This window comes from Leptodactylus fuscus, chromosome 2, assembly GCF_031893055.1.
Source record: "Leptodactylus fuscus isolate aLepFus1 chromosome 2, aLepFus1.hap2, whole genome shotgun sequence".
In the NCBI taxonomy this organism is placed as follows: Eukaryota; Metazoa; Chordata; class Amphibia; order Anura; family Leptodactylidae; genus Leptodactylus; species Leptodactylus fuscus.
Window position 1 is genome coordinate 259,037,266 of NC_134266.1, and position 12,874 is coordinate 259,050,139.

The following is a 12,874-nucleotide window of genomic DNA, read 5'->3' on the forward strand; positions in this document are numbered from 1 at the left end:
GGTTTAGCAACCATTTATATTGTAAAATAATACATGAGGTAGCTTTGAAAATGGTTTCAGTTTCTTCAATCTGTTTTGTGTATGCAGCTCCAGTGCTAAAACAGTGGATTATTAACACAAGGAAGACAAACGGTGAAATTATTGGTGCTTGATACTATCAGGCTCCTAGCTACCAGTAATAGCCTGTGACAGCGCCCAGATCAGTATTCTCATGGATTTTAGTTCTGACTTGGTGTGAAGGATATCGCCCTGTCAAAGCCATTCTGCCACACCTGGCGATCATCCTTCTTCCTTACTTTCCGCTCTCGCCCCCAGAGTGTGACCGGGCCTCGTAGGATAATACGAAATGAGCTTTCTAAATTTTATATATTTATTAACCCGAGTGATTAACATACCGTATACAGAAATATATATTAGTGGGTGACAAACAAATACAGTTACAAAGCATAATACAATACAATAAAATAAAAGGGAATAGAAAAAAATAGAAAAGATATAATACCAAACAAATCTCCTAGGCTTCAGGGCACACACATATTCACTAAGAGTTTCTTAGTCTTCTCACAAGGATTCCAGCAGTAGAACTGATTTGTCTCTTATGCCTGCTTTGAGTTGTGTAAGATTTCAGCCAAGGAACATGTACCTCATACCAGTAGTGATTGTCTCCAAAATCACCTTGACCTTCTGCTGGAGAGGCCAGTCTGACCCTGGAATATGAATGTCTATCACATCTGAATCTGCTGCAAAGCTACATTTGCAACATCCATAAGACAGACTGGGCCACAACTAATAAATACACAGTGCAGTCACATTGTAGCCGTCACTCATTAGTAACCTAGAAGATCAGAATCTGTAGCAGAACATTAATGAGGATAAACCCAAGTAAGAAAGACTATTAGCTCTGTCATATTATATATGAGCTGCGCCTCTCAGTAACACTACCGCCTTATAAATAGAATTGAATTGTAAATAACAGCGATTTTTCCAATGTCTCATTCCCCGTAATGAGAAAACAGATGGAGTCATGCACCCAGAACCATAACTGGTTATTACAGTCTGTGGTCTGAATACCAAACGCCGGGTAACATCTGATAAGTACGTCTTGTGAGATCACGTATCCCTCATTGTCTGCAGAGGCTCATAAAACAGAAGTAGAAGTAAACTGGTATCTAGATGGTACGGACGTTTAACTCGATATGAGAACATCATCTATTATATGAGTAGCTAAGGGGGTCTTTGGAAGTCCCATACAGAAGAATGGAAAATCTGCTCACATTCTTGACCGCTGCTCCATTCATACCAGAAGAAACGGGCCATCCTGTGATTGGATCGGACTACGATGTCATCTCCTTGCTTGGCGAGGGTGGTGTTATTGCCCCAGGACTACATTACATGGAACGATAGAAAGTACAATCCTCCGCTAAAACTTTTTGAAAATTGTACAATTATATCTTGCTAGGTTTTCCCAGTTCACATGTTTTATCTTGTTGAAATATCACCTGTCACCTTAAGTAAATGGAACGTCTATTAAAAGGTCATTGTTATGTCAGCTGAGATCAAGAAAACCTTCTAGCTCAGGAAAGAAGTCAATGCTTCGGGTTGTACGGTTCAGTAAAAAATGGTGAAAATTCTTCGAGTCAATGAAGTATAAAAACTCCCTTACAATGGAACCTCTCATGGCCTACGTATAGGATCCATATGATAAAAGGGTTCTCTCGTTACATATACCCCCCTCAATCTGACAGCCATGGCAGCTAAAGATTCTGTGATTGACTATTGATCGTGATCTTGTCCTGCTTTCTACCCAAATGAGATCTCCATCTGTCCTTGACCTTGTCCTGACCCTTTGGCTTGTTTACGACCTTGCTGCCTGCCAATGATCTTTGGCCTGTACTTGATGATCTTTGCCTGATCCTCTGGTGCTTCGTATCGGAGTATGTCTGGTCCTGGGTTAGCTGCCATCTACACTGGGACCACTCTGAAAGTTAGTGACCTGGTGGTCTCCCTGCAGCACAGACCTGATCCCCGATCTGGGACAAGACCAAGGTGGCTGGCTAGATAACACCCTTGGGAGTGGTCCACGTTCCAGTGACAGTGGCCATGAGTTTGATCTGATCAGCTCCTTGTTTTCACATTCAGATGAATGGTCATCTATATAATACATTGACAAATGAAATCCACCAGACTTAGGGCCACTGCCCTCCCCAAGCTTATGGAGATGGGTTCTGAACAGAGTGTTCCCGAATATGTATGATGGAACAAACCAGACTCCTTGAATAACTACGGACCCCCAGCCAGACTCCCTCAGTGACTGTAGATCCCAGACCTCCTAAACAAATACAAACCACATCCACTAAATACAAATCTCACATAAGACCGTCTTAAATACAGACTTTGGACTGGATCTTCTGAATACAGACCCAGAGACTTAAAACAATTTAGAACCAAGACCAGACCCCTTAAACTCACAAACCTGACCAGATTCCCTAAACTATTACACATCCCAGGCACCTTCAGAATATACCATTACTCAATGTTTGTTCAAATCAAATCAAATAGGCTTTATTGGCACGTCGAATGGATATTTGGCATTGCCAAAGCTAGTGAAGTGTGTGTGGGGGGGGGAGTTGGATTCGAGGGGGAGAGTATGGGGGGGGGGTGGCTGATTTGGGGTATAACAGTCCGTGGAGTCTCATCTTCCTCTTGTTTGGTGACAGCTGACAGCAGAATTAGAACCTGCACATATGTGGTCATGTGACTGTATCTGTATGGGTCCTTCAACAGTAACAGAACCTGCACATGTATGGTCATGTGACCTTATCTCAATGGGTCTTTCTACAGTAACAGAACCTGCACATTTATGGTCATGTGACATTACCTGTATAGGTCCTTCTACAATAACAAGACCTGCACACACATCATCTCAATATTGGAACCTGCATATATAAAATATTTCTGTCCTGTCCATAAACCAGAAGTAGCTAAGATGGAAATATCCCTTTAATGTTTTATTTTTACTTTCTTGGTTGTGTGGAACACAATTGCTCTCTCTTTGAAAGATAAAGCAGATTACTGTATGATCAATGGGGTTGACAATCCGGTCTCCTTGTGGATAAACAATTTGTACTTTGCAGGATTTTAACTCCAAATATCAATCAACCTTGTAACTCAGAAGGTCCAAGACATTCTCCAGCTTCTCCTCCTAACTATTTCTTTGCTTATTTCCTTCCATATATCCATCATGTGCAATTTATGTAAATAGCCTTCCTTTATCTGCATTTTTGGCCTCTAGATGTTTTTTTCGCCTTTCCTCTATGCTGGCACCTCAAACTGTAATCTCAGGAAAACATGCATGATGTTATAAGCCTCTTTCTTAATATTATTGCAAGTATGTGCAAAGGCGACTAATAGTGGTGCACTGCTTATTGAGGCCCTAAAGACGAAAATCCTCATAGTATTGGGATTATTCTCTGCCAAACCTTCTGGAGTCTGGCAGCCTTTCCATTCTGTTCCGATGACCTGGAGCAGGATAGGACCTGTTCTATAATCTTCTGTGTTGGCATGGAATGGACCAGAAGTCCCCACAGACGTGAATCCATCCAAGTGCATTCCACTGCAAACTCAGGCCCATTTTGGAAGGACAAGCTCGTGTGCATGGGTCCTAAGGGTTACAAGAGGCAACCAGCTTGGCAGTTGCAAACAGTCTCTGAAAAAGTGTGCTGGCTATTGACCGCGGGATATAAGGGCTGAAACGTTCAACCACTGATCCTGGGCATTAGGAGCAGGTGCCAAGCAGTGAGTACACAGTTGGGCACCCACTTCTGAGAATGTGGGAGACCCCATACTATTACACTGCAGATGATTTAGAAAATCAGTTGCTTCGACATAACTAGTGACCGCTATGGGAAGCCTATACATCAGTCACTTATGGGTTAAAGGGCTTATCACTAATGGGTCCCTGTTGGTCTTTGCTTTCTTGTCCCAAATCAACATTGGATTTTCCCATGTGTCAAGAAGGAACCAGCAAGCAGAGACCAGCGGGAACTCGGTAGGCATCAGAATGGGACTGGTGAGAGATCAGGGAGGTGGTGAGTACTACTTGTGTTTTGTTTTTAACCCATTGTGAGCACGTTTGGAAAAAAAATTCCACTTTGCTTCCATTTCGAACTGGACAACTCCTTCAATTCTGTGCTTATAGTGTCCTTATAGTAACATGGAAAGTAGATCAAGGGTGTCTTTGCTGGACATATCTTGACTAAGTGATGTTATAAATAGAAATAAGTTTTTGATTAATGGTCAGACTTCCTCTAAGGTCCTTCTCCTTTGATGCTATTTGCCACAGATCATCAGTTAAAAGCCCTGGCGGAACATTGACAGGAGTCGGAGGTTTATATCATGTGTCAGCGGATCTATCCGACAAATAACACCAAGGGATAGAGGGCTATGTCATGTCAGAACGGAGGGTGCCGGCGGCTGCCAGAGATGTGGCATTTCCATAGAAAATTGTATCCTCCTAAACGAAAGTGAAGTCGCTTGACCGTCCCCTCACTTCTGTACCGTGACCCTTACTTAATGCGCTTGTCAACTAATAGCAGGTTGTGTTAAATGGTGTCAGGACGCGCAGTGCAAATACACGGATCTGATGCATTATTTCAGAGGATTTACACTCAAAATATAAAATCTGGGAACACATGAGAAGTGCAGCCAGTTTTGCAAAAATTGACAACAGAATGTGCAACCATATTAAGTGAAAAATCCTGTATCTGTGAGCAGTTTAGGGCGCAGTGATTCCTTGCCATGGTTCTCTGGTATCCTGGGGTTCCTTGGAATCTGGTAAGGCCTTCCCCAAATGCATGCAGCAGCAATAGCAAAAAGTTTTACAATTGGGATGGAAAATTTAGCCTTCACATAGATCCTAGATGGCCGCTTTAACCATGGGGCAAATGGTGCAGTGGTAGCCCCTGTCAACTGTTCTGCCATGTCTCAGTTTCAACTCCATCCTCAGGACACAGATACAGTTGTATAATGGTGGGACAGGAGGTTGTAAGCCCCTTCTCCATCGTTCACCCTCTGACTACTGTGTGGGGGCCACTAAGGGAGCATTATACTCTTAAGGGGCCATTCAACTATGCGGGAAACCAAAGGAAGCATCATTATGTTACATACAAGATGGGCGTTATTACTATGGGCACAAAGGAACTCCATGGAAATGGAGAAGGTGAGCAAAATCTGCCTCAAAATCAGCGCCAAATTATGTATCAACAGTGTTTTCCTGCTAAGCAGAGGTGACCATGAGAGAGCAGATATAACCAAGAGAGACTAGGTTGCTGAGCTAACCCTGAGCTGCTCTAAGTCTAAGACTGAGGTCATGCTAAAGTACAAGAGCCAACACTGCGTTGCACATTTCGACAAAGTGTCACAAGTTCAAGCCGACCCGTTGCCTCCTATAACCTTGTTTTGTCCAATAACTACCACACTCGTTGCCTCTGTGGAGGTTGTAACGGTCAAGTTTGTTGAGAAAAGTTCTTGGGTTCTCCAGTTCACCAAGGCCTGTTAGATCCTGGTCATTTAAAGGGGCGCACCATGCCAACTTATTTCCAATCCCTTTTTGTGTTCAACATCATGGATCGAAGCTAGTTTATATTAAGGACCGACCACCAGTACCGTAAATGTAGGGTGGCTTGGTGAGATCTTCGGACTTGTTGTGCGTCAATGTCTTCAGAACTGTATCCACGTCAGGATAGATTATAAGTATAAACATTGGTTATGTCTTGTACGTGCGTTTTATTGTCTCTTCATTGCAGTTATACTAATGTCACTTCCAAGTATCTCCGGCAATAATCCTAATATTTACGCGTCCATCTCCACTTATACGCGGGCCTATCCCAAATGATTTGCATCCTCTGGAAACAGACTAGGCCGACATCTGTTCCTAGGGCTATGTTTAGTATCCGAGCCGCTTTCTAAGTGTCTGACATTAATTGCAGGATGTTATTGTGATTTCCCGCAGGCATGATCTGGTCCGAATGTAAAGAAATTTGGTCACAAGGGCCCAGGGAGTACATGTTTGAGCTATGGAATATCCTGGATTTCGGGATGTTGGCCATCTTTGCCGCGTCATTTATTGCTAGGTTCATGGCTTTTTGGCACGCGTCCCGGGCACAGAACTATGTTGATGATGATGAGAACATCAAGGACGTGACAAGTGCCACGCTGCCCCCTGAAATAAAATACTACACACTGGGTGAGTAGACTGCAACGTATTATTCATTTTACTAACAATCTACGATGTGCACCCGTCTCGATCACAATTGACTGGGGGTCTATCAGGTCTAAAATACCTTCAAAATCAAGAATAGGGATGAGTAGGGGCCTATAGGAGCAGTAACAAACCAATGAAACAATGCAGAGATATTCAATGAAGGTATTTTGGATCTGATAGACTCACTTTAAAGGGCTACACATATTGATGATCTATCCTAAGGATAGGTCATCCATATCAGATTGGCGGGGGTCTGAGATAAGAGACCCCTACCAATCAGCTGTTCTGGAAAGCTGATACACAGAGGATGGAGCAGGAAGCAACAGCGCCATTCATTGTGTAGAGGCCAAACCAGAAATGAGAAATGCAAATCCCATCAATATGTGACCTTTGCCCTTTGGAGGAGGAGTCCTGGAAGTGATGATCCGGCCCCCGCAGAGCCCTGATCTCAACATCATCCAGTTTGTCTGGGATGACGTGAAGAGACAGAAGGATTGGAGCAAGATTACATCCACAGATCTGTGTTTAGTTCTCCAAGATGGCAGCGGGAACAACCTCCCTGTTAAAAACTGTCTGCAAGTACTGAGAAGAACTGATGGAAGGCAAATATCACACCATATATTGATGGAATTTAGATTTCTCTGTTTTTTCATTTACAAGATTTTATTAATTGACAAAAATAAAATAGTAGCCCTTCTATATCTGGAATTATTCCTACTTTGCATTTGTTCCACACATACCTAAAACTTTTGCACATTACTGTATATTGAAGTGTCCTATGCTCAAGGATGGGGCACACCATTATATAGCACGAGCACCAAATCCTCTTTTGCCTGTTAAATTTTGGTCATAATCTTACATAATTTTATACTTCTAAACTCTTATATACTTTTATATACTTATATAGTCTAATATACTTCTATATACTTGTATAGTGTTATATACTTGAACAGTCTTATGTAGCCTTTAGAGATGAGCGAGTAGTACTTGATCGAGTAGGTATTCGATTGAATACTACGGTATTTGAAATACTCGTACTCGATCGAGTACCACTCGCTGCTCGAATGTAAAAGTTCGATGCAGAACCAGCGTTGATTGGCAGAATGCTATACAGTCGGCCAATCAACGCTGGTTCTTCTCCTACCTTTAGAAGTCTTCTCCGTGCAGCTTCCCCGCGGCGTCTTCCGGCTCTGAATTCACTCTGCCAGGCATTGGGCCTGGGCAGAGCCGACTGTGCATGTCCGGCTTGTAGTGTGATGCCTGGCAGTGTGAATTCAGAGCCGGAAGATGCCACGGGGACGCTGCAAGGAGAAGACTTCTCGGAGGATCCAGCCCGACCCTCACTCGTGGACTTGGTAAGTATAATTTGATCGAATGTTGCCTACCCCTGAAATGAGCATTTTCCCCCCATAGACTATAATAGGGTTCGATATTCGATTCGAGTAGTTGAATATTGAGGCTCTACTCGAAACGAACATCGAACCTCGAACATTTTACTGTTCGCTCATCTCTAGTAGCCTTATATACTTGTGTATTCTTATATACTCGTAGAGTCTTATATTCTTGTATATACTTCTATATTCTTATATATTTCTATACTCTTCCATACTTGTATACTCTTATATATTTGTATAGTCTTCTAAACCCTTTATAGTCTTATATATTCTTGTATACTTATATATACTTGTGTAGTCTTATATACTCATATATTTCTATACTCTTCCATACTTGAATGGATCTTCTCCTTTGTCTGGCTGATTGCTTGGGACTTCCTTATTGTTTGCAGTAAATAAGCATCGGCCTCTATTATTCCAGACTCCATCCGCGGAACAGTAGCTGAAAATCATAAAGAGACTTGAAAGACGTCTCATCTTTCCTTTACTGTCTCTCGCTGTCAGTCGGTTTTGGGTTATTTTATGTTATTTCAAAGGCAATCAATTTGATTGTGAATCCACGAAAATCCTTTCTGAATACAAATAAATTATGAAGCAAGGAGGCAAAATGTGCTACAATGTGTATACGGAGGACAATCCAGATACTAGAGGGTTACATTGCACCAAATACTGGAGCTCGTAACATAAATGGTTTATCGTACTGTTCTGGGGCCCTTGTGGTCATCACTGAGGGACCCCAACATCCATATTGAAGTTATTTTAGACCATTATGGAACTCAAAAATGTAGTTGCACCCCAAGTTTGGGGTGTTGTCTTGTCGTTGCGTCCTTGCTATACATCGCAACCTTTCAGATTCCCAAAATATGGGATGAAGTCTTCATGGCGATCTGGGAATCGTAAATGCTACTAATAGATAGGAGCAGGTCTTAAGGAGAAGTTGTGCGGGGGCCTAATTAATCCTTTGCCCCAGAACCTATGGGTCCTTTGTTATGCCCCTGTATATTACTCAGAGTCAGGGATTCAGCTGTAGATTCATAAGATGTCCCAATATAATGCTCAATCCTGCCATAAGGTGCTCAGCTAATACCCCGCTATAGTGCTCATTCAATGCCACCACACACAGCTCAGTTAATGCAGTCATTTGGTGCTCATCTACCGCCATTTCAAGCCGTATTAATGCCGCTATTTAGTGCTCAATGGGTTCAGTTAATGCCATACACAAGTTAATTGATTCTGACATCCATTAATCATTAAATACCTGCATGTGGTGCTCAATTAATTCCGCAATCAGTGTTTAATTACAGATGCCGCACAGAGTTTAGATTGTGCTGCCATTCAGTCCTTATTTACCATCTCAGCTTAGTGGTCCTAAGCAGCACACACATTTCCGATTACTCCTACAAATGGCTTTGGAGGATAATACATACCCAACTAATTATACTCAAATACTGTCCTCCATCGCCAACCAATAATACCGCCATATAGCATTTAAATGATCTCACCATAAAGTGGTCACCTAATACGACCGTATACTGTATGTCTAATTTAGTCTTCAAGGGTTGGATCCTGGGCAACTGTCTAATATGCCATCAGGGCTGGTTAACCAATAGAGCATGAAGCCGTCTTCATGGTCGAAACACCCCGTCTCCTGGGGCAGGAAGGACCAATAAGTCTTCAGCCTTACATCCTATCATTATAAGGAAAGAAATGCAATGAAGCATCCATTGGATCACAATCATTGGTTTATTAATGCTGCGGTGCTCATGGGCGGGTTGGAGGAGCTGTATAGTGTCACCGCCCCCATGTGGAAGGGAGGAGCTATCAATTCTGACATATGCTCCCTTTGTCAGTCACTTGCTGGTTAGGCCCCTGTATGGATTCCATATTGATGTTACCAGTAATAGTAAGATTCTACTGTAGTATCCAGTCACGAACCACTCCACGCATTATAATCTGGATTAAAAACCACCAAAAATTAGACTTTATCCTAGATTTATGCAACATGTTGCACATGGGTAACAATAAAACACATTGGTATATAATTACTGCACGTCATAAATTGCTCTTACAAATATACTGTATATCATTTTAATCATTCTTAGAAAGGAATAAGTCCTCCTTATTGGAAAAGGAAAACTTGCTCTAGCTCCACCTTCTGGAAGGTAACACCCTATAGATCAATGCCTGGTTTTCCTGAAACCTAGTGTCATGATCTGGGAATAAAGCCAAACCAGAATAACTCCTCCAAATGGAAGAGGAACCTATTTGGATACGGATATTTCAAGGTTACAGGGTATAGGTTGGATGAGATGTCAGACATGCGTCAGAAGGTGTATTATGTCTTATCTCATTCTTGTCATTCTTTCTTCTAGCCAGAATAAAATGGCTGCCGTCAGATCCCCAGATCATCTCGGAGGGCCTGTACGCGATAGCTGTAGTCCTGAGCTTCTCCCGGATTGCCTATATTCTACCAGCCAATGAAAGCTTTGGCCCTTTGCAGATATCCCTGGGAAGGACGGTGAAGGACATATTCAAGTTCATGGTGATCTTTATCATGGTGTTTGTGGCCTTCATGATCGGAATGTTTAACCTCTATTCTTATTATCTCGGAGCCAAGCAGAATGACGCCTTCACCACGTAAGGGTTTGTCAAATTTATTACAATGTGCTTGTCATAGACCTTCATATCTTATCTGACAATGTTATATTTGAACCTAGGGCAACTCTGTTTTTCTGGATTGATGAATGATAATATTCTGGCTGCAGTCATCCACCACTAGGTGGAGCTATAGATGTGTCCTTCCTTACCTTTGGCTTTTGGCTTGGTATATCCTGAGATGAGGAGCACTAGATGACCAGCATTGAAAAATACATGATTTCGCGATACTCCGTTGGGAGTTGTTTATGCTCTATGTGTCTATACGTGGCCACCTGCTGGTTGTGTTGTGATCTGCAGCTAGTATTATTTTGTTGCCATAGTGTACTGAGTATTATTTTGCTGCCATAGTGTACTGAATTTGTATTGTAAGAAACTGCAATACTTGAAATTTACAGGTGGAAACATCTGGACTACATAGGGATTGTTATAACATGAATTGAAAGGGCAATGTTTTCTAATATGTTTTTATTTTCTGATTGTATAATTTTTTTATTCTATTTTCTGTACATGATGTGGGGAGGGTAGCTCAGTACACAAAATCTGGAGCACTACAAGTTTATTTAGAAAAAGAGAAAAATAAATAAACCTTCACGTCAGGTACAAAATTAGCAACTTAAAATACAACCTTAACTTCAGGCAAAAACATCAAACAAAACCCTGCTCGTCCGAGCACTAACTAAACGGTATGAAGCTAACTATACATATGGCCTACTACCAACCACACAAACAAACAAAATAGCTCAGTATGGTCTCACCAGACTCTCAGTTTTGTCAAGACAGACCCAGGCGCCTCCTTTCACTCACAGGATCTGCCCTGAAGTGCAGGATCTTCAGCCTTTTATGGCCAAGTAACAAGCCCAGGACCCACACCTGGGCTGAGGCCTACACAAGACCCGCACTGGACCACACATATGTTAGAACCTGGGGGAGATATACCATGATTCCAGCAGACTGGCTGTCACCTTCTCACAATAATTATAGGGCAGCCATCTTGTCTGAGCTTCTCCCCTGCTCTGTTAACAGCATTTAGTGATATGCTTTACAGCAGTCTCATGGCCATAGGCAGCAATAGTCTGGAGCCAGTTCATTAAGGTCTATGTAAAAAGTTTTCTAGACGTGTTCTGTGTAGGGGAGCGGTATAGATACGCTTTGATATTATCTACTGTCAGTAGTGGATGCAGTGATGGGTCAGTGGTGTTCTCTATAGGGGTGTTATCTTTTATTGTAATCTTGTCTGAAGAGAATTAGCAAGTATCAGTCTATTATTAAGCTTAGTGGCTAGAGTGAAAATTGCAGGATGTCATTTTTTAAAAAAATATAGATAAAATGGAATTTTTTTAAATAATATATCAAAAACTCTTATATTTAGAAAAAAATAATTTTTTTTTTTTTTTTCTGGTTCTTTAAGTTTTTTCCTTTGCACATATTGTAACCAAAACACACAGCGACTGCATCCCCAAAGAGTTAAATCGGAGGCTCAGCTCTGCTACATCTGTAGAGCGAAAAATCTATTGCAGGATGTGGTTCCAAACCTCATGACATTGTAATATAACCCTTATTGTGACCACAACCCATAAAGAATTGTTGGTTGAACATTGCTGATTTTCCACAAAGATAAAGATTCTCTATTTCTCTTCTTCTTTTAAGAGTTGAAGAAAGTTTTAAGACTTTATTCTGGGCTATATTTGGACTTTCTGAAGTCAAGTCGGTCGTCATCAACTATGGACACAAATTTATAGAAAATATTGGCTACGTCCTGTATGGGGTGTACAATGTTACCATGGTCATTGTCCTATTAAACATGCTGATCGCCATGATCAACAGCTCCTTCCAAGAGATTGAGGTAAGCGCGGCTGCTCGGAAAGCTGTATATGTAATAATCCTCTCATTAATAACTGGTTACCAGTAGTAGTAGTAGTGGATTTTATAAACTGCAATCCCTTTGGGGCTTGGTAGACTGGGTTACTGAGGTCACCTGTTTTTTGTGATGCATTCACCTCTAGGGGGGGCTTCCGATCCATTCTGTACCGATGGCTTGGATTATTATATTGAAGGTCCTGTCCTGATCCCTGCCATGAGAACAGAATGGATCGTAAGCCCCATAGAGGTGAGCTAAAGTAAGGCCTTATTCACACAACCGTTCTATTCTGTCCCTTTTTTTGACATACGGGTTAGAAGGTCCATCAATAAAACGACATGTGAATAGACATATTCCTTATCATTGTCTTTAAAATACGTTTCACACTGCTGTATGAATAAGTACTAGGGTTGATCAATCGTGTTCGGAAAAGATCGGATTCCGATCAGCGATCGAGAAAATTTCACGATCGCAATCGGAATTCCGAACACGATCTTTTTAGGTGGGATCGAGATTGGTGATTATTTCCCACAATGCTTTGCTGCTGGCCAAGCATTGTGGGAAAAGCTAACAATGTTAGCCTTCACACTGAGTATACGCTCCGCTCATTCTAAGGGGAGTGTATACTCAGTGTGAAGGCTCCGCTGCGGTCCCGTAGGAATGAATGGAAGCAGTCGGCACACAGCGTTAACCCCCTGCGCG

General features: G+C 41.9%; 1 protein-coding gene across 1 annotated transcript in view; it reads left to right on the forward strand.

The window, feature by feature from the left end:
• TRPC6 (transient receptor potential cation channel subfamily C member 6) overlaps positions 1 to 12,874 on the forward strand; it is a 103,630-nt gene that overhangs the window by 65,189 nt on the left and 25,567 nt on the right. Inside the window, exons 6-8 of the mRNA XM_075266119.1 lie at positions 6,011 to 6,244; positions 10,029 to 10,293; positions 11,962 to 12,157. Of these exons, the coding sequence (XP_075122220.1) occupies positions 6,011 to 6,244; positions 10,029 to 10,293; positions 11,962 to 12,157 (695 nt within the window). The remainder of the gene's footprint in view (positions 1 to 6,010; positions 6,245 to 10,028; positions 10,294 to 11,961; positions 12,158 to 12,874) is intronic.